This window comes from Crinia signifera, chromosome 4 (genome assembly GCF_055691185.1).
Source record: "Crinia signifera chromosome 4, ASM5569118v1, whole genome shotgun sequence".
NCBI classification, from domain to species: domain Eukaryota; kingdom Metazoa; phylum Chordata; class Amphibia; order Anura; family Myobatrachidae; genus Crinia; species Crinia signifera.
In genome coordinates, this window is record NC_139220.1 from 181,382,877 (window position 1) to 181,410,345 (window position 27,469).

General features: G+C 43.8%; 1 protein-coding gene across 1 annotated transcript; it reads right to left on the reverse strand.

The window, feature by feature from the left end:
• HSPA14 (heat shock protein family A (Hsp70) member 14) lies at window positions 1-27,379 on the reverse strand. The gene is made up of 14 exons (XM_083183104.1): window positions 27,157-27,379; window positions 24,933-25,013; window positions 24,733-24,815; window positions 22,201-22,249; window positions 20,469-20,574; window positions 20,285-20,375; window positions 15,302-15,406; window positions 13,780-13,941; window positions 11,610-11,765; window positions 10,692-10,794; window positions 8,826-9,041; window positions 8,252-8,425; window positions 7,795-7,865; window positions 1-209 (listed from the first exon to the last, which is right to left on the reverse strand). Exons 1-14 carry the CDS (start codon window positions 27,211-27,213, stop codon window positions 131-133), a joined length of 1,533 nt encoding a protein of 510 aa, XP_083039230.1. The 5' UTR covers window positions 27,214-27,379; the 3' UTR covers window positions 1-130.
• Between the last annotated feature and the right edge of the window lie 90 nt (window positions 27,380-27,469).

The following is a 27,469-nucleotide window of genomic DNA, read 5'->3' on the forward strand; positions in this document are numbered from 1 at the left end:
TTATGAAGGATGTCTTAATATTTTAATGTTTTCAAGATCTATAAAGTATACAATATTGTTGCTAATAATTGGAAATGACTGAACTTGTCCTTTGTGTTATGTAGATGTGATTGATCCTCTTTCAAGAATGCTATGACGCTTCTTCAACTGTGATCATTTCGGACTTCCCAGTGTCTTTGTCTGTGCAAGTTACATGTAATGATCCTTCTCTGGAAAAAAAAAAAGCAAACATTATAACCAATTGACATCATTCCTTCATTTGGCTCTAGAAACAACACAAGAATTACCTGTTTACTCAAGTATTTCATAAATGCCCCACTGAATACCCTTAAGGCCCAAAAACACTGGGCGACTGAGCTGAAAGCAGTTTACTTGTTTGAGGTGCTTTCAGCTCGAAAGCTGCCCAATGTGTACAGAGCAGTGATGAGCAGTGAGCGCTCCCAAATCATTGCTGTCCCGGCCATTCGTCTGTTGGTATTACCAGTAGATGAGTGACGGGGTGGACAGCGTTCCATAGCATCTTGCTACGTAAAGTCACCCACCCCGTGAAAATAAGTAATTCACTAAAACAGTTTAAAAATGCACATTGTGATTGCACTGAGCGTTTTTCAGCCCAGCGATGTTTCCCATCATCTGTCTGCATACATGCTGGGTAAAAAAAAAAAAAAAATCACCCAGTTTGTATGGACCTTTAGTTTTAGGAATTTACCTATCCAAACTATAATCACAATCATATATACAATATAAAGAAGGCTTAAATGGTGTAGGTTTCATTTTACATTATATATCTTTCTTTACTTTAATTATATACATTACTTGGGTTTGTATAATGTATACTAGGTGATTCATCGCGCCCTCCGGGCGCTCTTCACACCGTCGTAAGGGGCTGCGCCCCCTTAATTTGTGAACGTTTGTATATGAGAAATATGGTTAGAATTGTATGAAATATGCCCTGTATTGCAACTTAGGTGTCCGCGAATCGCGGGAGGGGGGGTCGCGGAGGGTGCCGCGAATTGCAGGAGGGGGGGTCGCGGGGGGTGCCGCGAATTACAGGAGGGGGGGTTGTGGGGGGGTGGATGCTGCGAATCGCGGGAGGGGAGGGATTGCAGAGAATCGCGGGAGGGAGGTCGCGGGGTGGGTTGCCGCAAATCGCGGGAGGGGGGTTACGGGGGCGGGGGTTGCGGCGAATCACGGTAGGGGGGGTCGCGGGGGGTGTGCCGTGAATCACGGGAGGGGGTGCCGAGAATCGCGGGGGGGTGTGTGTGTGCCGTGAATCGCGGGAGTGGGGGTTGCGGGGGGGGGGGGGGGGGGTGGGGGGGGTGTGACGCGAATCACCACAAGAAAAAATCAACACAGAAAGGTGTAAATGTTGACATAAGTGTGGCACTTCATTGGTGTCCATGTCGACACATGACAATGAATATGAAAATATTCAAAAAATGAAAAAAAAAACTTCAAAAACTCATGTCAACCTTTTTCATTGTCGACCATAGCCATGTCAGTGTTTTCCATGTGCAATTTAATTCTGGAGCTGCCGCGAATCACGGGGGGTGCCGCGAATTGCGGGAGGGGGGGGTCGCGGGGTTGGGTGCCGCGAATCGCGGGAGGGCGGGGTTCACAGGGGTTCCGGTGGGGGGTTGCCGTGAATTGCGGGAGGTGGGGGGTCACGGGGGGTGCCGCGAATCGCGGGGGGGGGGGGGGGGTGTGACGCGAATCGCCACAAGAAAAAATCAACACAGAAAGGTCAACACATGTAAATGTTGACATAAGTGTGCCACTTCATTGGTGTCCATGTTGACACATGACAATGAATATGAAAACATTCAAAAAATGAAATAAATCTTCAAAAACTCATGTCAACCTTTTTCATTGTCGACCATAGCCGTGCCAGTGTTTTGCATGTGCCATTTAATCCTGGGGCTGCCGCGAATCGCGGGAGGGGGGGGGGTTGCGGGGGGTGGGTGCCGCGAATCGCGGGAGAGCGGGGTTCATGGGGGTTCCGGTGGGGGGTTGCCGCGAATTGCGGGAGGGGGGGTCGCAGGGGGGTGCTGGGGTGCCGTGAATCGCCGGAGGGGGGGTTGCGGGGGGTGTGACGCAAATCGCCACAAGAAAAAAATCAACACAGAAAGGTCAACACATGTAAATGTTGACATAAGTGTGGCACTTCATTGGTGTCCATGTCGACACATGAGAATGAATATGAAAATATTCAAAAAATGACAAAAAAACTTAAAAAACTCATGTCAACCTTTTTCATTGTCGACCATAGCCATGTCAGTGTTTTCCATGTGCAATTTAATTCTGGAGCTGCCGCGAATCACGGGGGGGTGCCGCGAATTGCGGGAGGGGGGGTCACGGGGGTGGGTGCCGCGAATCGCGGGAGGGCGGGGTTCACAGGGGTTCCGGTGGGGGGTTGCCGTGAATTGCGGGAGGTGGGGGGTCACGGGGGGTGCCGCGAATCGCGGGGGGGGGGGGGGGTGACGCGAATCGCCACAAGAAAAAATCAACACAGAAAGGTCAACACATGTAAATGTTGACATAAGTGTGCCACTTCATTGGTGTCCATGTTGACACATGACAATGAATATGAAAACATTCAAAAAATGAAATAAATCTTCAAAAACTCATGTCAACCTTTTTCATTGTCGACCATAGCCGTGCCAGTGTTTTGCATGTGCCATTTAATCCTGGGGCTGCCGCGAATCGCGGGGGGTGCCGCGATTTGCGGGAGGGGGGGGTTGCGGGGGGTGGGTGCCGCGAATCGCGGGAGAGCGGGGTTCATGGGGGTTCCGGTGGGGGGTTGCAGCGAATTGCGGGAGGTCGCAGGGGGTTGCCGTGAATCGCCGGAGGGGGGGTTGCGGGGGGTGTGACGCAAATCGCCACAAGAAAAAAATCAACACAGAAAGGTCAACACATGTAAATGTTGACATAAGTGTGGCACTTCATTGGTGTCCATGTCGACACATGAGAATGAATATGAAAATATTCAAAAAATGACAAAAAAACTTCAAAAACTCATGTCAACCTTTTTCATTGTCGACCATAGCCATGTCAGTGTTTTCCATGTGCAATTTAATTCTGGAGCTGCCGCGAATCACGGGGGGGGGGTGCCGCGAATTGCGGGAGGGGGGGTCGCGGGGGTGGGTGCCGCGAATCGCGGGAGGGCGGGGTTCACAGGGGTTCCGGTGGGGGGTTGCCGTGAATTGCGGGAGGTGGGGAGTCACGGGGGGTGCCGCGAATCGCGGGAGGGGGGGTTGCGGGGGGTGTGACGCGAATCGCCACAAGAAAAAATCAACACAGAAAGGTCAACACATGTAAATGTTGACATAAGTGTGCCACTTCATTGGTGTCCATGTCTACACATGACAATGAATATGAAAAAATTAAAAAAATTAAAAATAAATCTTCAAAAACTCATGTCAACCTTTTTCATTGTCGACCATAGCCATGTCAGTGTTTTGCATGTGCCATTTAATCCTGGGGCTGCTGCGAATTGCGGGGGGGGGGGTGCCGCGAATCGCGGGAGGGGGGTCGCAGGGGGGGTGCCGCCAATCGTGCGGGGGGGTTCTTTTTGCCGCGAATCGCGGGAGGGAGGTCGCGGGGGGGTGTGTGTTTTTTCCGCGAATCGGGGGGGGGGGGGGGGGGGGGGTCACGGGGGAGGGTTTGCCGCGATTCGCGGGAGGGGGGGTCGCGGGGTGGTGGTTATGTCGCGAATTGCGGGAGGGGTCGTGGGGGGGTTCTTTTTGCAGCGAATCGCGGGAGGGGGGGTCGCGGGGGTGTTTTTGCTGCGAATCGCGGTAGGGGGGGTCGCGGGGGAGCGGGTGTTTTTGCCGCGAATCGCGGGAGGGGGTGGGGCGCGCGGGGGGGGGAGGTTTTGCCGCAAATCGCGGGAGGGGGGCGCTCACCTGGTGGCTGTGGAGTAGCAGTGCTGGGCAACATGGGAAGGCAGTGGGTGTCTGGCACTGTCTGTGGGCTCACTGGGCTGGTTCTCTGTCACATACCTCCCAACATGACCCTCTCCAGGAGGGACACAATGCTCTGTTTCTAGACTTCCCCTTAATGTATGATTGCCATCACCTGTTTTAAACAGGTTAATTTCTCAGAAAGGTGTTCAGCACAGATGAAGGCAATCAAACATTAAGAGGAAAGTCCAGGAACAGAGCGTTATAGACACAGACACCCACTTTGAGTGACAGATGTAGCCAAATATATAGGAGATAATTAAAGCCTGTTAACATAGTAAAGGTTGTTTTCAAGCATTCAAAACAGTGAGCCCAACACAGCTGCACCCCTGCGGGAATAAAACACTTAATCTGATGGGAGCAGGGTATCTTGACAGTAATTCTAACTAAGGGTCTGATTCATATGGGTATGGGTCTTTGGGTTGACTGGCCTTAGGCATGTGGACCTTTTTAAGTGTTAACCCAAGGTCTACAGCAGGGGTGGGGAACCTTTTTTGTGCCAAGGGCCATTTGTATGGGGAAAAAAGCCTTCAGGGGCCATATGTAAAAATTTCTCTTATAAATTGTCCTGCTGCAGGCGTCCCACGCTCCGGCGACTGCGCTGAATAGGACTTACAGTGTCCGGCTGCTGTTGATTAAGAGGAATCTCGGGAGAACTACCGACCTCTCGCGAGAATTCCCCTGTACTTGACTCCCGGCAAAGCCACTCAGAACAGCTACAAGGCCGCATACGACCCACGGCCTGAGGTTCCCCACCCCTGGTCTACAGGGTCAACATGTCTACCTTAGGCAAAATCATTAGATCAACATTGGGAAGGTCGACAGTCAAAAAGGTAGTTATTGTCAACCTAACGACCATATACCATTCATATTTACAAGCACACAATTGGACAAAACCATGTTGTACTGCATGTGGGGCAAATATAACATACAGCGAGAGAGAGAAAGCGAGGGAGAAAGAGAGAGCAATATTTGGGTGGGTTTATAGGTTTTGGCTTTGATTTTGCATGTAGCATACAAATGTTAAGGCCCCCAAACAATTAGCTGAGATATCACATGCAATACCTCGGCAACTACCCGCCAGCTAGGATAACATACAGTACATTGTATGCAGTCCTTCTGCACATGATTTATCATATGCAATCTGAGTCATGGCTGCAGGATTAGGAACAGCTATCGATATGCCTAAAAGCACAATGCCACACAGACAAAACAGCCCTCCATAGCAAAAGGAAGCCTAAATCCACCCTATATAGCTTGCTGTAAGCAACTTAAATTATGGGTCATTTTATATTGGGAATGAGTAGAACAGATAATTATTGTTGTTTGGTGATGGTGTATGCTGCTTCAGTAATTTATTTACAGTTTCTTATATAGTGCAGCAGATTCCATTGCGCTTTACAAGAGTAGACAGTGATACAACAAACTGGGTAACAACAGACAGACTTGGAGGTAGAAGAGCCCTGCTGCAAGCTTACAATCTATAGGGATATAGGAGGGAAACACAAGGACAGGCACCAGTAATAGCATAGCAGTCCCACCAAGTTACAAGTCCAGAAGGGAAGCTAAATAATACATAAGTGCCTCAATGGGTAAAACTTAAATAGAATAGGCTTGCCTGAAGAGGTGAATTTTCAGGGAACGCTTGAAAGTTTGGAGGCTAGTGGAGAGTCTTATTGTGCGTGGAAGGGCATTCCATAGGATGGGAGAAGCCCGATGAAAGTCCTGTAATAGTGAATGGGAGCTGGTGATCCATGCAGAAGAGAGATGCAGATCTTGTGCAGAGCGGAGTGGTCGAGATGGGAGATATTTTGTGATAAGTGCAGAGAGATATATGCTGCTGCAGTATGGTTAATAGCTTTATATGCAAGTAGAAGTGTTTTAAATTGAATACGGTAAGATACAGGCAACCAATGAAGGGACTGGCAGAGCGGATCAGCAGACGATGAGCGTCTTGCTAGGAAGATCAGCTTAGCAGTAGCATTTAAAATGGATTGCGGTGGTGAGAGTCTGTTCTTGGGAAGACCAGTTAGGAGACTATTGCAATAATCAATGCGGGATATAGTGAGTGCATGGATAAGAGATTTAGTAGTGTCTTTTGTGAGATACGGTTGTAATTTGGATATGTTTTTTAGATGCATGTAACATGATTTGGAGACAGATTGAATGTGGGAAAGAAAGGACAGTTCAGAATCGAGGATGATCCCTATGCAACGAGCTTGTGAGGCAGGGTAGATTGTCGAGTTGTCAACTGTTAGAGAGACATCAGGATGGTAACTGTTCTTGGCTGGTGGGAATAGAAGTAATTCTGTTTGGAAATATTGAGTTTGAGTTGGCGAGAAGACATCCAAGATGAGATGGCAGAGAGACATTCAGAGACTCAGACCAAAACCACTGGTGACAACTCTGGGGCTGATAGAGAGATTTGAGTATCATCCGCATAGAAGTGATACTGAAATCTGAAAGAGCTGATGAGTTTGCCAAGAGAGGAAGTATAGATTGAGAAAAGCAGAGGAACTAAGACTGAGTCTTGCGGGACTCCGACTGACAGAGGTAGTGAAGAGGAGGTGGAGTAAGATAAGCGAACATCTGTACAACCTCTTGAAAATAAAAAAGAAATCAAGATGCACAAGCAAGAGGCTCCACAATTTAAGTACATATTGTTTGGATGATCAACGCTATTGTCACTAAGAAAGCTCTATGCTAAGTAAAGCTATGGGGAGGAATGAGACAATAAGCTTTACACAGCAAAAAAATCAATTTTTGAAGAATGCATCTACCCAGTAGATCATAAGAAAAGGATTTCATCCATAAGGAATGGCTGTAGGTAAAAACAATAAAAGACTAAAATGCATGTATCTGTTTAGTACCGAAAGTAGATGCAGGCATAGCTAGAATGTGTGGCAGAAGCCCTGTACACACTAAGCGACTTTCATGTGAAAGCCACTCAGTTTTCTTGTCTAAGCGGCTTTCAGCATGAAAGCCGCCCAGTGCGTACAGGGCAGCAATGAGCAGCGAGCGCTGCTGCGCGCTCCAGCATCATTGCTGATGGTTGCCGCTCATCTGCTGGTATTGAGGTGTGTTCAAACTGAAATCTAAATTGCAGTGTAAAAATAATGCAGCCAGTATTTACCCTGCGCAGAAACAAAATAACTCACACAAATCTAACTCTCTCTATACATGTTACATCTGCCCCACCTGCAGTGCACATGGTTTTGCCCATTTTGAGAACAAATTTGTATTGTGATCAGATCTGAATAAGGGCCTATGTGTACTGTCAGTACAAAACTGCTAACATAGACAGATGCATGACTGCACCATACAATTCCATATCCACCCTGACCTGCATCTAGCAGATTAGATACAACTTTATTGTCATTATCCTAATTTAGGACAACAAAATTCAATTTAGCATCTAACCGTATACAGCCATACTATAAAAAACCAGAAGTCCATACAATTTATACAATGAATACTAAAAACCCAATAACCCCCCACCCAAGCTACGTTCCCGATTTAAACTAACAATAGCCCTTGGAAAAAAGCTATTCTTCAACCTAGTAGTCCTATTCCGTAGGCACCTAAACCGCCTGCCTGACGGTAGTAATACAAATAACCCGTTTGCTGGATGAGTTGGGTCTTTTAAAATATTGTGCGCTCTACGTAAGCAGCGTTTACTCTGAATCTCCTCGACAGAAGGGAGTGTAGTGCTCATTATACGTTGTATGTATTTTGTGGTTAATGTACATGCAGCCAATGAACTCTTGAACACTCTAAATGAGCCTCAATCTCTAAGCATGTATGGTCCCAGAGACATAAGAACACAAATTACCTATTCATTGTCAGTACAGTCACTATGTCATGAATTCCATTTTCTTTCTTTTGCAAATCCCTAAGTACAATCTGTAAAGAAACAAAAAATGCAGATCATATACAGCAATCTAATAGTACATTGTGAAACAAAACAGCATAATTAATGTGCAATATAAAAAACAGCACCTTCTAACTATGGCATTACTTAAATCCGATCTAGAATGTCTCACTGTTTATATATCTACATTTGTTACACTTCATTGCTTTCATTCCTTCTTTACTGGTATTTCTTGCCTAATGCCAGTCTACACATATGCAAAAAGAAGGATGGAGGAAACAAAATAGGCAGCATTCTGTAACTGGAGATGGTCTTCTATGCAAACTCCAAAGCAGTAAGAATAGACTTATGAGAAGGAATAAGCTGGATTAAAGGATTGATCATTTATGGCCAAAAGATGAACTAATTCATGTCTTACTTGAGCAAATTTACAGTTGTCCGATACACCAGATTTCTGAACAGATTCATATAGCTCTAGACACACAGAGGTGAACTTTCCAGGTGCTTGTAAGGAGTGTTGTCTGCGAGCAGGTAGTGGCGTTCCAGACGGTAGTAAAATAGTAAACTTCTCAGTTCCAGTCTCATCAGCTTCCTGTGAAGAGAAGGCCCAAGCTAAATACCATACACCTACAAAAGCTAATTCATTACATTCACGAGACAGAATTAATTATAAAACTGGCCCTGACAATAATGATGATATTAGGTTTGCATGATGACCTAGACAGTTCTGCGGTTTGCACATACATCTTTGCCACAGCCAACGGCACGCCCCCTTCCAGCCCCCACTGCATTCTCTGCACACACACCCCCATCCACACAAAGGGACAGATGATTTGAGTGGTTGGGGATGTGATGGAGGGCGCAGAGCTTGCTGAGGTCACCTGACACATTTATGGAGAGATAGATTGTACACATATAAAGGCCATCTATTCCTTGTGCTATACACTTTTATTCCACATCATTAGATACCACAAGTTTCCTGTAAAACAAACCTTAACGAAAATGTCACTGGCAGAGCACTCAATGGTAATGGTATCTAGTTCTGTTGATAGACTGTCTTTGCCCAGTAGAATTCCAGCTTCTATGGCAGCACCAATGGGAATGACCTCATCTGGCGGTATGCTATTTAACAGTTCCACCTCTGGAAATAAGTCCATAATTAATTGCTGTAGTTTTGGGATGCGAGCTGACCCGCCACATAACACTACCTACAATGCAAGAAAAGATAAACCATTGTTAAACGTGAACACAATTCTAAATATATTAATCTAAATGGCCACTTCATGACCCCATTCAGTAGTTTTTTTTTACCCCAACACACATTCATTCTCTAGATCTGTCATGTATGAGGATATCATATGTTTGCATTTTGCTTGCTAGCCAGACACATGACAAGGACTAGGAATTATAAAGCATATATTGGCTTTCTCCAAAAGCAATGCTTTGCTTTATACAGAAACGCCAGAGTACCCAAAAATAAAAATACAGCATGTGAAAATAAAGCCAAGCCACTATGCAGTGGAGTAGCAATAGCCCTACAGATCCGGCGGTGACTTGGAGGTGCTGGGTTTGCTGTGGGGGCAACTGCTACACCCCTGGATGGACCTTTTTGCCTTGGGGCACCTATTGTGTGTATATATGCCACTATGGTATTTCACCTTAGGGTATAGTGACCCTTCCTTACTTTGCTGGTTACGGATGGCATTTTTAGGAACTTAAATCGCAAAAAATAACAAACCACAATAAAAAGAGCATTCCTCCAACCATGTGCTTGGATTAGGAATTATGATCTGTAGCACTACGTGGGCAGCTGGAGATCTACAGCCACACACACTACACTACTGCCATTGTGTATGGGAATACCATAATAGTGTGCAGGACTTACTGATTAAGCTGGAGAACCCAGAAAAAAATATTTTCTCGACATTATAAAATGTTAAGCACACATTACACAATATGTGTATCCAGCGATGTCGTGCCAACAGGGGAGTGGGGTTGGGGTTAGGGACCCGGGGCCATGCTGCAGTTCTCCTAGCGATATTCTCCGTAGGCCGATGGAGGACATTGCAAATGACCTGCGGAAGCATGCATCATTAAAGATATAGGGCCAGATGTACCAAGCTTCAAAAATGATAAAGTGGAGAGTGATCAACAAACCAGCCAATCAGTTCCTACCTCTCATTTGCTTAACATATTATTGTGTTGTGGGTGGGAGTGTTGTAAAATTAACTGATTAACTGACCCTATGGAATGGGTTACAGCAGCTCTGCATAATTAATTCCCAGAAAGCGGACTCTGCTCGCAGTCTATGCAATCGTGCAGGCAGGCAGATGCACTTAACTAAATCTGTGTTAATAATCTCACTTGGACATGTTGAAACTGTTAAATAGAATCTTTTATACAGGGGTGTTTTAGGAGAAGCAGCATATGTGCCCCCTCCTCTCCACCCGCAGCACTATAGAGTCTAAGCATTAGAAGGCTCCCATTCTATTGTGCATGAGGTGGTGGACATTTTTCCGGTGGTTTCCGCAACACTGCTGCCAACATTGTTGGACTCTGAAAGGGGTAAATTTTAACAAAAGGGTGCATTGTGTGCCCGCATGGACTCACGGGCCCATGTTCACCACACACACACACACACACACACACACACACACACACTGCACCCATTAAAAATACACCACTGCTTTTACACATGACTAAATCATTACACTTAAAATTAAGCCATGTCCCATAAACAAGTCGTATTAACATGTGTTTGTCTTTAGGGATTAATAAATATTGTAGGGGTGGGGGGTATTGGACTAGGATAAAATGGAAAAAAAATGTATATAATGAGAAAAGTGTAAAGTTCACACCTGATTCACATCCGTTGCGTTAAATCCAACTTGTTCCAACAACATCTTAATCGGATCAATGCATCGACTGAACAGAGAAGAACAGATGAGCTCAAAACGAGCCCTGCAAGAAAAGTCACAACAGACAACTTGAATTAAGTGTGTGTGTGTGTGTGTGTGTGTGTGTGTGTGTGTGTCTCAATGATCAAATATAAAGCATATAATATCAAGCATATGGACCGAATTACACAAATCTTTATTACAACTCATGTATTTGTGAAAACAAACATACTGAACCATAATTGATCATGGGCTATTGCTTTGCCAGGGGCTGTCCTATTAGCCCTGATAGGCCGGCACCAGCTGCAGCTTATCAAGAATTTTGGCAAAAGCTTATAACAAAGGGAAAAAAAAAAAAAACTTATGAGGGTAAATGTACCAGCAGGTGGCTGGGAGTTTGAAGCCTGGTACACACTTGAGCACAGTTGGCATGATTTGTCTTGACAAATCTCCTATACCAGAGATATGTAGTTGGTAGCACACGCAACCTGGTGTATACTAATAAAGGATGGAATGGTGAGCTTTCCATCCTTCAATAGATCTTTCTGTATTGTACCCATGATCCAATGTTGGGCAGACATATTGGCTTGGTATACATTGTGTAGCGCGTGTACTGAGCTTTAGAGGCAGTCTGTAACACACAGGTTATCACATTTACATCCAAAGCAACTTCCACAGAACAGAAAATCTACAATAAAATGCTACTAATACAACACATAGCCAAATGTATAATCAATTCACAATAAAAGCTCAAAATGCTGTAGACCTGTATTTTATATGTAAGTTACATTTTGAGGCATTTTAAAAGTTTTGGATCCATTTATTTAAGGCCAACAAACACATTCTGAATACCGATAAAACAATAAACAATCAGCTTACCTGGAAACACTGCATTCAAAATCAATTCCATCATGCAATGAATCAACAAAACTATTGGCACTTCCCAAGGTGGATAATGAATGCTTGGCAAGGTCAGCACTATTCATTAGTTTCATCATAGCCCGGGCATTTCCTTTAATGTCTTGTTTGTATGACCTACAAAACAAGTCATCTTTTAAACAACTGTAGTTTGTTGTGACAGTCCAACAGGACAATTAATTCTAGGTAATGTGCGAAGACTGCTTAGAATCACAGATGTCCTGTGCATTTCTATGGACTGTGAAGGAAAATCTGTGCATGAAGTGAAGCCAACCGCTCTCTCCTCCATATATGATCGGCAGATCGTATAAGGAGGAGGAGAGAGCGGTCTGCATACACCAGGTGTAAAGCTACAGCACTTAAGGTAATAGTTGTTTATGAAAAGGAATTTCATGGCCCACTGCCCAACGCCAAGGAGCGGAGCGCTGCACTAACCTGCCGTTAATTCCACAATCCTACTCAGACTGGTCATCTGTTAAGTGAAGCAGCTAACTCCGACCAATCGAGAGCAGTGCGCAGGAACCAAAAAACTTGTACCAATTTGTAGTCATCACTTCTCACTTCACTTCACAATTGCCCCACCCCCAAAATACCAAAGAGTGGCGGTAGCTCACAGACAATGTCCAGGTCAACAGCAAAAGGTCAAACTCAAGCAAAAGGTTGACAAATGAAAAAGATGACATGATTTTTTCGGTGTCAATGTCAACACCTGAGCATGTTGACCACAAATTATTGTACCGCATCTCCTTATTGATTTAAACAAAGCACTTAACTGAGGTAGTATCTATATACTTAAATAACACATCAACACACAATCACAGTGAATCAGAACAACTAGTTCCCCAAATATTAAAGCCATCCTGGACGTCAAGTTGCCGGTTTCACTTCATTGTCAGCCTTTAACTATTCCCTTCTATCATCTTTTTAGGTGTGCCTTTCCTCAACTTCCAGAATCACACACTGGTTAATTCAGCAGTCAGTTCTAGTGCAGTGTGCAGTGCTCAGCAATACACCAATTATTTTAATTAGCAAAAACAAATATATATGTAAGTTATTTAAAACTTCAATTATTTTCTTTTTTTGGTATGATAAATTGCTGTGCTCTGTACGGATAGAACTATGCTGGCCAATACAGAATGAGAGGTGGCTACTCTTCTTTGAGCCATCTGAGTGGGCTTACTGTACCAATCCTGAAAGTAACAAACTGTAAGGTCTTCATGAACTGCATTGTGGTCAGGTAATTCACCCCTTACATCCCAGCTATATCTCTATAGCTGTAAATAGGAAAGTAGTCCAACTCTGCATGGATGATACTTGTGTAGATTTGTTTCTAGAGCATATGCAGCACTAAAACAAGCTACATAGGTTGCACAGATTCAACTCTGCCTTATGGCCCATACACTTGGAGCAATTTAGGGGCATTTTCAAAGCGATCCCACTAGTTCGCATAGAAAATAACCCAGCATCACTCCATGTGTAGGGGCCATAGCAATAGGGATGCCCGGCCCCGTGCTTCGCTATCATCCGGCAATTAATATCCAGCATCCTGGATATTAAATCGGTCAGGGCCAGTGTTGTCCCCGGAGAACACAGGCCCTGACAGACCGCACAGCACTGACACATCACTGTATGATGAGCAATTTTGCATTGCTCAGAACTCTCAGCAAATCTCCACGTGTGTAGGTCTCTTAAGACTCACAATCCGTTTTAACATATAACATCTTCCCAGGGCATACCCAAATATACACCCCACACATTTATTTGTGTCCTTGTTCCTTTCACAGCCCATTTGGTTTTGTACTTTATGCTCTAATCTACCAAAGCTTTAACTCAGGAGTTTCCATTTCACCTTTCTTCATTAGTACATTTTTCTCAATCAATTGCTTTTACGTTTAAGCAAATGCTAGTCCCCAATTCAAACCCAACCTGAGCCAATCATCTCGGATATCACCAAAAGATCCCTGATCTTACTTTAAAATCCTTCCTCTCTAGTGGACTACAACCAATCTAGTCTTTGGTTATCTGCCACATCAAGTATAAATTTAAAGTTACAACGAAAACAAAAAAACAAACTTTGTAAAAAACAAATATGATCTATTTTTACCTTTGTAACAAAAAAAATTAATCATACCTCTGAAATTCAGATGCTAGATATTGTGCCAAAGCTTCTGTGAAACATACTCCTCCAATGTCATCATAAGTCTTTGTTGCAAGGACTCGATATATACCACTGTTAACTTCAATCACTGTGACAGACAATGACGTCCCACCCAACTTGTACACTAAAACATTGCTGCAATCAAATATCTTGTTTAAATAAATGGGATACAGCAAAATGAAGCATTGCGATTTTAAATAGACAATCTAAAATAAGCATTAGTTCTAAGAAAAGTACATTAAAATGTTTATCAATTTACAAAAATACATTAATACCAATTGTATTCCAATAGTCTGGGAGGAGGAAAAAAAAAGGATTCTGAAGAAATAATTACTAAAGGTAAAAACACAGTTCAGAGAAATAAAAAACAGCAGCAGTAGAAGCCTTAACAAGAGCTTGGCTCCAACATCTCTGTGCCCTGTGAGGTTAACACATGATTGTAGCCACAGTATAGGAAACCACCTATACAGATATGCCCTTATATATATATATATATGCTGCAGTCACTATAAACATCCCTTCTTGGATTGCCAGATCGCACAAAAATCTTCTAGTGTCGGGTCTTCCTTGCAGAATAGAAGTCTTAGTCGCAGCACAATAGGACTAGGACCTATGAGGAGACTGTGCTGATTAATTTGATGTATGAAACTTGTGTATCTGGGTGCAATGGAATTTCTGGGCATGATTCAATGCCGGGGGCAGGCGGAGACAGCGAGCAGCGCCCCGTCAGTATTCAACTGACCCCCCGCATACGTCGATTCACCCCTCGCTCCGTTTTTGGAGTGAGGGGGAATCAGCGTATTTTGCCGCAGAAGCAGGGAGACCCGCGGCTAAAATGTGGCGGGCTCCCTGTATTAGTCACAAGCCTCGCTGTTTGGGGGAATCCTCGCTGTCCCGTGACAGTGAGGATTTCCTCGGAACGTTAAAAAAACGGAGAGCAGCCGGCGCATGGGGTCAAACAGCGAGGATCGCTGATTTTCGGAAATCCCCGCTGTTTAACCCCCTTGCCGGCCGCTTGCACCCGCATTGAATACGGTCCCCTTAATCTGTACACAAAGTGCTAAAAAGTAGCTGCCGCAGCTTTTTCCCCCCAATACAAGTTCTGTTATGCTCCCAACTGTATACAGACTCAGTCACACACAGTATACAAGTGTCTCCTTGTGTGAAATACATGCATTGTAACCAAGATGCATTTTCAGCCCCCCCAAAAATGTCCAATGTTAGTTGAGTTGCACGGAACCTGGCTGCTTAGTCATGCCAAGCATCTCACCCTGCATGGTGCATTGAGTCTAGATGTACGAGGACGCATCTGTATGTTGTCTTTTTAAAGACAACATACAGTTTAAAAAAAAAAAAAATATGTTAGAGGCAACAGATGGTCTGGTAATGTTGTAGGTCATACACATCCAAAAGCAAACACATTTTATATTCTAAAACAGAAAAAAAAAAAAATGAGAAGCAATATAATCTATATAAAGAGGACAATCCATTTTACCTTTTGCCAGTGGGTGAATCCTGTCCAATTCCATAAGCCAAGAGAGCAGCAGACGGCTCATGAACCATACGCAATATGTTAAACCCAGCAGCTGAAGCAGCTTCCCTGCAATGCAAAAAGGGGGGAAATGGGAAGATGGGCTTTTATAGTTGGCAACTCAGAATTCAGGGGGCATTTTTGTAATGCTATCCCTGATCAAACCACCAAAATATATGAAATAAGGTGGAATGAAAAGGATTTGGCTTAACCAGTACATTACTCTTTTGTCTCTCTGCACTGTGATAACAGTGTGGGTATGGTGCAAACTTACAAAGCACTATACAATGTCAAATTAAAAAAGTTATTACCACTAAAAATAAAGACCACGGCGCATATGTAGAGCTAGTATTGCCTTTTGAATTATTGCCACTTTAAAAAGTACAGAAGACAGAAATAAAGCGTGAGTCATGGGTTCTTTACACTCATGGTGGCCCCGGCTTTGGTGGTTGTACAAGGGTCCAACATCTACTTATTACTTAGATTTTTAGTACTTTTAATTATTTTGATCTTCAAAACCTACCATGTCCTCAAAAAAATTAAGAACTTCCTAAAAACCATTTGAAAGCCACTAATCCTTTGGTTATTACTAGGGGAAATTCATGTCCACATCAACTAATGTTGGATCATATTCCCCATATGGATTGCCTCCTGAGCTAGCAAATCGCTGGCAAACCTTAGAGCACTCACAGTGATAAGGACAGCAAGTACTTTCTCATGTACGATGCCAACGCTGGCTCTTGGTTGTCTTGTTAGTTAGGGGTATCAGGGGTAACAACCAGTCAAATGTGTGAACAGCCAAAGGATTTAAACATGTACAAATGTATGAAGAATGGCAGGTAAATGCCTCGTATATTTCATCATTGACCTAGGTTTAATACATCCTAAATGAATCCTCAGATGCAACATAAGCAGAAAATGATTCCTTTCGAGTGCTTCAGTGCTCAAGGACAATGGGTCTAAAAGATCAATAATCCGAATGATAACTGGCATAGAAGATATGTTTACCAAGTGGTGAATGAAGCTGTTGGACACATTCACTAATATATAGATGTGTCCTAGTACATCTTTGCGGTGTATAGCAGTGAATAATAGTGGTGTCGCGATGCAGCCGCAGCATATGTAGGTATCCGCTACCCATCGTCAGCGAATGGGGAAATCCCCATCAATGGATAGTGGATGCCTGCAAATGCCACAATCTGTGTTCTGTAATGTACACAGTAAAAGGACACATCTGTACACAGAAATCTCTGGAGTGTTTTTTTTAACATTACATTTTTATTCGAATTTGATAAAATCAATAACATGTTAGAAAAGAAAAAAAAACACAATAGGTGGGGGGAGAGGTACAGAAAAAAGGAGAAGACATGGGGGGGTGGCGCACAACAGGTATACAATATGAAACTAACAAATAATAATAACTGCAGTACATAGCAGACTTATGAGCACTACAAAGCAGAAGCATTTGAGCTCGCGTTAGGAGATCTAAGAGTGGACAGGTCCACAAGGGTATCACTAGTAATGGGTTGGCCCGATTTCTCTCTGTATAGGGACCACCTAAACCACCTCATGGGCATGGAAAAAGCCGATGTGGAGCCATTACATTCTGCTGTTTCAGACTCGGGGGGGGGGGGGGGGTATGCAATGTGCCGCCGCTATTTCCGACGTGGGAAATAGCGGTGGCTCCCTATTCAATGCTGTCATTAACGCTAGCATTGATGCGGGCTCACGGCAGAACAGGCCCGACTTCAGAAGCGGTCAGGTTGTTGACAATCCATGGCCGTTTTTGCGGCCACACCCCCTTTGTGCCCATCGGCAGGTGGGACAATGAATCCCGTCTGTCGTTATGCGGTCGATCTGACCGCAAACAGGTCAGGATCACAGCTGTCGGCGGTGATCGACAACCGTGATCCCAGATTGCATACCTCCAAAGTGTTTATTCACATTATTTTCAATCACTAATATATTGGGAACTACGACTTGACTTCCACATTTGAGCAATGGCAGCTTTTGTAGCTATTAAGATATGTCCCAGGAGGTACTTATCGACTCCAGGCATCTCTGTAGGGATGTAGTGAAATAAGGCCAATAGGGGGTCCATTGGAATAACTATGTCTAACACTTTAGAAATGAGAAGGAATACCATTCCGCAGTTTCTCCAGCAACTAGAAGAATCATTGGGCCATATTTTATGTAGATGCTCCGGTGTATAATATAATCTATGAACCAGCTTATAATACATTTCTAAGTGATTTATACATTTGGAAATCATAAAACATGACTGGAAGATATCTTCCCAGACTGCGTCATTAAAAAAAGTTAGGCAGGTCTTTTAACCATTTGGCCTGTGCGGGAAACCTCCCTTTCTGAATTACTCTAAGCAGATGTTGATACCACCTAGAGATACCCCCTCTAGTGGACAGGGACGTGAGTAGAAAGGTCAGTATTTTAGGGAGACCAATTGAACTTATTAGATAGTAGATGATTGAACTTTTTAGAAAGAGTTTTAGGGAAAGGTCTAGTGATGGTACGGAATAAGTAAATCTCTGGAGTTTTACATTTGTCCACGTTTTCTCCAATTTCATAATAAACAGACCATGAGGAAATAGGTTTCTGTTTTTTTTTTTTACTGCAGATAGTGACTGAGCTTGGGGAGATTTCAGCTGCATTTATGTTGCAACTTCGAAATGATTCGCTCTATGGGGGTATGAATTTCATTGCGCATACTCAACCGAGCAGAAGTCGCTATAACAAACCCTGTGCCTGTTATAATGCTAAGGAGAGACTTTATGACTTGAGGAATGCCAAGACAATGCAGATATAAAAAGGAGGACAGCAGTGGTTGCAGAGGTGGACATTCCACAGGAAAACTAGATCTTGCAAAGCAGGGGTTCCTTTCTGTATCAGAGGACTGGAAAGGTTTTCTGAATACAGGTTGAGTATCCCTTATGCGAAATGCTCGGGACCATGAGCATTCCGGATAGGGGATTTTTTCGGTTTTTCGAAAAAAATTTTTAGGCTTACTTACCTGTCCCCTGATGGTGTCCGGTGGTCCCTCGGCGTCCACAGCAGGCCTCCGGCATCTTCTCTGGTTCTCCAGCGGTCCCAGGAATGCATTGCGTGGGTGTGCGCGCGCACCGATGACATCAGCGGCACGCGCGTACACTCGCCTAATGCATTCCTGGGACCGCTGGAGGCCCTGGAGAAGATGCCCTGGGACTTGGTAAGCATCAAGGAGAGGACGGGTAGGGAATTTGTCTGCACACTCTAAATGGGTCGTTATTCGTTTTATTTATGGACCCGTGTTGCCCGCTATTATGGTTCACTTGCGGGGGTGCCACTCAAGGTAACTGGGAGTATACAGAAGACTGTGATAGCACAGAGAGTAGTGCCAGGAAAGGACGTTACGCTATTAGAGTGCACACTGTTTATTTATGTTTTTCACTGTATTGTAATCTGGGTATATAATAAAATTTAACTTTTAATAAACTTGCTTTAAAGAGATTTCCTCTTTGTTTTTATTCCTTTATATACGTAGGAAAAAAGAGGATTAGGTTTTCTAGGTGAAATATAGAATTAAAATGGTTTACATTTAGACATGGTGCTCATACAAGGAAATGAAATGAGAGGGTGTAGAAGAATAGAATGTTTAAAACAAAAGAATGTTAGAGCCCGTAGTATTAAATGATCATTAAATGATACAATGTGGTAACAAATGATACAATCTATAAGAACAATACACAATATACCAGCCAAAACCTGCAAATAAGCGCCAAATAAGTATTCAAATATAATATGTGCAAATAAGTAACAACAGATATATGCATGTGAAATTTTGGTGGGAGAATCACTGTAATAAAAACCCAATAAATCTGTGATTAAAAACCGCAACAGGGCTCCAACTGCCGGTCTAGGCAGGGACCCTCAGTGCGGCGTCAGAATACACATTGAGGGAAAATAGTGATAGACCCACTAAAGTGACTGTGTAAACCTATAAATATTAAAATCAAAGCCTAAAGGCTATAAATATAAGTAAAAACTATACACAGAATTCCACTAAAAGAATTCCTTTTCCAAAACTCTTTATACTAAAAACCCTGATACAATAACGACCAACTGGGGCAAACAGAACCTCTAAAGATCTAAGGAGGTGACATAACCCCAACTATAAAAATAACCAGTACACACACCTACCTCTGAAATAAAGGAACATGCTGAATTAAAAAAGCCAACAATATTGGCAATACTAAATATCAGCCTACACTCCTGCACCAGATACATTTAACAGGTAGCTGGGCATAAGCCAATTATAGGCAACGGTGCATAGACACAATAAGACCCAGGGAACACCTGTAATAAAACCATAACATTGAGAAAATCAAATCAAGCGCAGCAGACTATGGGCTCTAACATTCTTTTGTTTTAAACATTCTATTCATCTACACCCTCTCATTTCATTTCCTTGTATGAGCACCATGTCTAAATGTAAACAATTTTAATTCTATATTTCACCTAGAAAACCTAATCCTCTTTTTTCCTACGTATATAAAGGAATAAAAACAAAGAGGAAATCTCTTTAAAGCAAGTTTATTAAGACTTGGTAAGTATGAAAAGAGGGTTAGGGGGGTAAAAAAAAAAAAAAAAAAAAAAAAAAAAAAATCGAATTATTCCAAAAGCTACGGTTTTTGGAATAATTCGGATAATGGATACACGGATACGGGATACTCAACTTGTACTAAGTTCAGAGAGATCATTTCTGGACACACTTTAATGGTAAAGAAGCTATTTGCATGCTTCCAATAAAGTTTTAGATTTTGTATGTCAAACTGATTTTTTTTTTTTTGATGAATAGACTTTTCCTTACCTCAAGAGTACACACAAAAATCCTTAACTCTACAGCCGAAACAGCACAATATTACACAGTGTTTACACTGGATATGTTCTTACCCAAGATATTTCTTCTGACTTTCACCAAAATCAAAAGGAACGGTTATAACCACATCAGTGATGTCCGACCCCAAAGCTGACTGGGCAGTCTCTAAGCAATAATACAGAATAAGTAATCAGTATAAAAAATTTTAAAAAAATACAGCTGATCAACAAAATCAAGGCAAAAACAGGCCATATGTACCTTTCATTTTACTGAAGATCAGTTTCGCAACATCTTCTGGACTCACAAGTTTTACAGCTTCTCCAGTATCAATTTCATACTTGGGCTTTCCTCCTTTCTCAACTACCTGAAATTACATAAAAACTATAAAACAACCACAAGATAATCTAGAAAACTATAAAATAAAATCTATTTATACCAGATTTGTATTTGATTATTAGCCCAAAAAAACAAAACAAAAATATATATAAAAAAATAAAAACACTAATTTGTAACTATCCAACTTGCATATTGCTTGTGTTACTAATTGGTAGCCTTTTAGCATGCTTTGAAGATGTCTGAGAATCCTAGACTTCTATTGTTGCAGCACAAGCCCTGCAAATAGATGGACAAATGAGAGCTATTACTAGTTAACTGACAATAATTACTCATGATTGTCAGTTAAACTGTAGCTACATACGATCATCATAAGTATCTTTCTACATGTACTGAAAGACTACTGTTGCTGGGGGCAATAGGTCTGGGTGTCAAACACTTCCCATATTTTAAGCAATGCTGGGTACACAGCAGAATGATTTGGCCTCAATTCCCCCAATTTCGATACAATCTTGACCGACTGTATGTAAAATTGGGCATGTTTTAGATACGACTAGGATCCACTGCGTGTCCCCACTGGTCGTTTGGTCATTTTACAGAACCTACATGCTGCAGTCAGGATTTGAAAACGATCCCTTCAACTGGGCACAGATCATGATTGGATCGTATGCAGATTGTGCGACCATCGTATTATGGTCATCTCACGACCTGCTCACTATCATGATCTTTCTGCTGTGTACCCTACATAAAGCACAGAGGAACACTGCATTGTTATACAATTGTTTGTAATTTGTACGGGTCAGGGTGGCCAAGCCCAGGACTGGGATTAGTCAGTGCATGTGTGTTTTTTTTTTTATGCCAGGCAGCGCTGAGCACTTGCAGGTGGCGAGACACTGCCCAGCTGTGTGCAGTGGTACATCTAAAGTCACATTGCCTAGCCCAATGCCAGCTGCGCCCACCTACCATGCTTAAGCAACTGCAAAGGAAGACGGTCTGCTGTTGCCATGTGGTGTGTCTGTCACACGGCCGTGAAGGGAGAAGCGCACAAGTGACATAACCAGTACCATGTGGAATGCTTCAGACATTTTAATATCGTGTACCATACCTCAGTCTATTTAGCATCCATAGTACATAGTAATGGCATACATTGCCTTCAATACCTACTCTACATCCTGTGTCCCTGATACCCATCCTGTATCAGGGACACAAGATGGGTAGATGAAGAAGAAATGAAAAAAAAAATGTTGCATTTCATAAAAATTTAAATTTTTTTTTTACTGTGGTGCAAATTAAAAATGGCAAAGTAAAAAAAAAATCCCCTCTGATGGACCCGATCATCTCCATCTCTAATTTGTATGAGTTTCAGCACTTGGACCAAAACCTTGCTTTCAAACACCCCAAATCATACCTAATCTATAGGTACAGTGGCTGTGGATCATTACGTTGACAATCAATAGGTCAACGTATGAAAAAGGTCAACATGCACTAGGCCAACATGGACATAGGGATATGTCATTATAGCCCCAATGTCACAGTTCTGTGCGTTCTGCCTCTTAGTTCTTTTCCTTTTCAGAATAATGTGAAATTAACCTCTAATGAGAATGGAAACAGTTAGGATTACTAGAACCATTAAAAACAACAGCAATAGTCTACTTACTGAACATTTGCTTTCAGAGATGTGTTTCTGGGCCTGTGCGTCTTCAAAGCTGAGAAGTTATTATGCATATAAAAAAATATACATTAGCAAGACTTACATAACGGCTGTTATTTTATCCATATTACAGGTACAAATACAATTGCGCTTAATTAAATATGTATGAAAAAGAATACGCCAATGCAGTGGTTCCCAAACTGTGTGCCTAGGCTCCCTGGGGTGCCTCAGGACACTTACAGGGGTGCCTTGGGTTGGAGGACCAGGATCAATTCATATTATTAATGGTCAATGTAACAGGAAAAAGCAGTGCTAGTGGCTGCCAATCATAATATATGTGGACAAACAGGAGCACATCCTGTCCCTCACCACATAACTGTGACATATACACACAATGGGGCAGATGTATTAAGCCTTAACAAAAGATAAATGCAAGGGTGATAAAGAGAGATAAATGTCCAGCCAATCAGCTCCTTACTGACTTTTTTCAAACACAGCCTGTAATATGACAGTTAGCAGGTGATTGGCTGGATGTTTATCTCTCTTTATCATCCTTGCATTTATCTCTTGTTAAGGCTTAATACATCTGCCCCAATGTACTTAATTTAACATTTTTTTTTCTAAATTTCTCAATAAGAAGCATTTGGCCTAGGGGTGCCTTGAAAACATTTTGATGCTCTAGGGCGCCGTGATTAAAAAAAGTTTGGGAACCACTGCGCTAATGAGTATATTTAAACCATAATGTTTGATTATGACAAAATTAAATACATTCTCTATATACAGATGGAGCCCTCCTCATTTAGCCCATTAATAGGATTACTCTGCTAATCCCCTACTGTATTGTTCTATATATTGTATTTCTGCTGAGAACAATAGGATAGCCATGGTGACCATGACCTAAGTTACAAAGTTGAGAGTGGCTCCAACTGTAATAGCTAAATGAATGCTGGGCTATAATCAAGTAGGGCCACCTCTATTATCTGACTACATGCTTGCCATGAGCAAGTGTAAGTTGAGTAGGTAAAATCTAAAAAAATATTCCATTAGAACATGTAAAACTTACAGCCAAATATCCTGTTAGGTATGGTGACACAGTGGTTAGTATTGCTGACTCCTAGAATTCTGTAATGGATTTGTTTTTTACCCAGGGAACTAACCAACTATCTGTTGGACAATTTAGCCTAGAAGAACTAATGGGTTATGGTCTGATGTGAATGGGCAGTATGGATGGTGTAATGGTTAGCATTACTGCCTCTGAGCACGGAGGTCATGGGTTCCATTCCCACCATGGCCCTAACTGTGCAGAGTTTGTATATTCTCCCCATACTTGTGTGGGTTTCCTCCTGGTACTCTGGTTTCCTCCCACATTCCAAAAATATACTGGTAAGGAAGCCCAGCATCTCCGTAGTTGGGACATGCCCGCAACAGTGGCAGATGCCACTTTTGAATGATGTGCCCAAATTGTGCGTGCTGCCCCGGTACATAGACATGTGTCGGCCAGGAATCCACCTCCGGAGCGTGGACTCCCGTGTAGGCTGGAGTAGCGGCAGGTGTCCTGGTCTGTTACCGCACTGTGCCCCCGCCGAAAAGACGGAAGCTGCCTCCCATCCCACCAGGGAGCAGAAGCAGCTTCTTCCTTCTTTCTCCCACCAACCCCGTCCCTCTGGCGATGGACCCCCCCACCCGCTGGCAGCAGCATGGAGTGGGGAAGCTGCCTCTTTTCTCCCCCACTCCCCCTCCGACAGCTGCAGCACATCTCTACTCTGTGTAGCTGCTCTGCTCTCCTCCCATCACCACAGCAGCAGTGAAGGCAGCGAATGTAGGGCGGCCAGCTGGACTGGGAACAAAATGTAAGTGCCACTTTTGGGGGACATTGAAAGGTGTACTACTGTTGGCATTAAATTTATAAGCAGGAGTACTGGGGGCATTACATTAAACAATGTGGAAGAGCTGACATGCCGTCCCCCGCCACGCTGACAGACAGCTCACCTCCTCTGATGAAAGCACCTGCTCCAGCTGCATAACACCCTGACACACTGCCCACCTCTACTAAGAATGGAGTGTAAGTTGTGAGATATCCTAGAGTGAACACTAGTTAATAAATAGATGAAGCAATACACTTTGTAAAGCATAATATGGTGGGACTACACAGTTATACTCTATACCAGGCATTCCCAACCACAGTCCTCAAGGCACACCAACAGTGCAGGTTTTGTAGATATCCAGGCTTCAGCACAGGTGACTTAATTAGTATCTGAGGGATTCTGATTAAACCATCTGTGCTGAAGCCTGGATATCACTAAAGTCTGCACTGTTGGTATGGATTCAGTATTAAATCCTGGCAGTCGGGATCCCCTGGAGGGAGAAAGTGTCGGGATTTCGGCGGTCGGGATTTTGAACGCCGGGATCCCGACCGCCGGGATTTACACTGAATCCCATTGGTATGCCTTGAGGACCGTGGTTGGGAATGCCTGGTCTATACCCTAAAAGTAATCCATAACGATAAATAACCTAACAGTAAACTATAAACTAGCTTACCTCCTGCCCAATATCTGTTTCACTTTCACAATGGTATTTGCTGCATTCCTAACTCTGCTTTGTTTTGCTGCAAGGCCAACAATCTATATAGAAAAAAGGGGGAGAATGCATATTAACAAGGTCTGGATCATAATAAATACGATGTTGCACAATATCTATTAATGGACAGCTGTGAATACATTTATGGGGCAAAATCTTACCACTTCATTCTCCAAATATCCAACAATAGCAGGTGTGACTCGGTCACCTGCATCATTGGCCACCACATCAGCACGGCCATCCTGGAAACAGATAAAAGGTTAATGTCTCACACATTTTGTTTATGCATACAAACTAAATCAATACTTGCACACAATCACAAAAGCATACCTCCCAGGAGTGGGGGGAGACGACGACACTGCTGGCCCCGGGCGGGACATAGGAAGGTTTCCCCCAAAAAAGGGACAGTTGGGAGATATGCAGAAGCAATTTAAGTTCAGGGAAATGCCACAAGTGTAAATTCAAATAGTATCTATTATAGGTACTTATGTAATATCTGTTTTTCTTATGAGACTGCGTCCCCTCGCCACGCTTCGGGCACGGTGGCTCGCTGCGCTCGCCACACTATATAAAATCAACTCCATGCGTAGTTGGATAGAAGGGGTATGAAAAAATGGGGTGCATTTAACATGGAAGCCCAGATAATACATAAGTACCCTATTATAATATAACAATCGATATCTTATTAAAAAAGGTTTTGTTGTTGCATCTTGTGAGGTTACACACACCAGAATGGTATAGAACTCTACTAAAAGCTTTAGGTCGGAGGAGGCCCCCAACTCAGAGCACAAGACGTGGCTGCAGCCCAGGATACGGCCCCCGGCAAGGATGCAGCTGCAGCCCCCAGTGCAGGACAAGGCAGCGCCGCTGCCCCCCCCCCCCCCCCCCCCCCCCCCCCCCCCCCCCCCCCCCCCCCCCCCCCCCCCCCCCCCCCCCCCCCCCCCCCCCCCCAGAGGCAATGGCAGGATGCTGCGCCCCACCCGCTAGGGCCCCCAGCGGCATGGTGAGGCACCTTCCACCCCACGCATATAGAACAGCAGAACCCCCAGCTGCAAACACCCAGCATGCCCTGCTGAAGAAACCGACGGAGAGGAGGTATGGCTCTGCATCAGGCCCAGGGGGGCCCAACTCCAACTCCTGGCCTCACAGACTCTTTCTGACTACCCCACTATCCCTGCATTCCCCCCACCCCCATAGCTCCAGCCAGGGCCCTGACACACTGCCTCTCCTACAGTCTTAGGATCCATCCTGCAGTGTGCTGTAGGGAAGATGGCCTGTGGAGCCCTTCTGCTGCTGTGAGTAGCATGATAAAGATGGTGCCGCAAATGGCTGCAGTCTTGGAACTGTGCACTCAGCCATATGTAAACCCGTTTCTCCCCTGTCTCGTACATTGTACAGCAATCTATATCTGTACTGTCTTTGCTTATCTGTTACCTACCTGGCTGCTGCAATAACCAGTGGAGCCGCTGATGGCTGCCTAGGCGCTGTGCAGTTTGGCGGGTATGTATTCTCCGGTGTGATAACTTTACAGTCTCTGCTTGTAGTGTTGTCTGCCTGGCCGTTGCGGCGACCAGTGGCGCTGCTGATGGCTGCCTAGGCACTGTGCAGCTCGGCTGGAATGTGTTCCCGGTGTGATAACTGTACTGTCGCTGCTTGCCTGGCTGCATAGGCACTGGGCTGCTCAGCAGGTATATGTTCCCTATGTCATAACTGTACTGTCTCTGCTTGTATTGTTACCTGCCTGGCTGTTGCAATGACTAGCGGCGCTGCTGATGGCTGCCTAGGCGCTGTGCTGCCCAGCCTCTATAATCCCCCGAGGTACATCTAGCGTATACCTGTATGTGTTATGCATATCTGTACTGTCACTGTTGAACTGTTACCGTACAGCAATCCAAATTCTAATTCCTAGTATACCTGGCCAATAAAGCTGATTCTGATTAAGGATCCAATTGTAAAGCGCAACAGAATAATAATCTATATAAGAAACTGTAAATAAATAAAATAAATAACCCCCATCAGCTGTAATGATCTGCCGAATAATCCTTTTTGTGTTTGTTCCATTAGTAATCAGCTTCAGGGTATCAATTATCAAGCATATTCTATAAAATGATCAGCAGAAGCTGACTGGTTGCTATGAGCAACTTCTCCATTGGTTCACTATCCACCCTTTTTAGTGGTCGCGATGTGCAGCACATCGCTGCCATCAAATGAATTGTTCCCCTATAGAGCGAGAAATCAGATAGGCTAGACGACAACTAAAGGTTCTGCAGTGCGTGAAGCCACAAACATCACAGTATACATGCTCCCACCTTTAGTGTTAGACACATATAAAGTATGAGAACCTAACATACCAACAGTAAACAATAGCCAATAGCAGACCCTCACCTTATACACGGCCACACAGGCACATGTGCAGCCCAAATGTACACCGATAGCCGCCATGCCGGTCTCTGGCAGGACAGATTGAAAACGTTAGGCAGCCAATGCGGAGAGAGAATGGTGACAATTAGCAACCAATCACATAGCAGTAGTCACATGGCCTGTTAGGCTTCCTGTGAGAGCAGGCTCAGCACGCAGCTACGGCGACAGGGGCGGGGCGCATCCCGGCACTGACGTCACGTTCGGAGACTGATCCGATTCCTGCTGTGTCGGGGAGGAGAGAAGACGTCATAGGGGACGGACAGAGTGGTTGTATTTG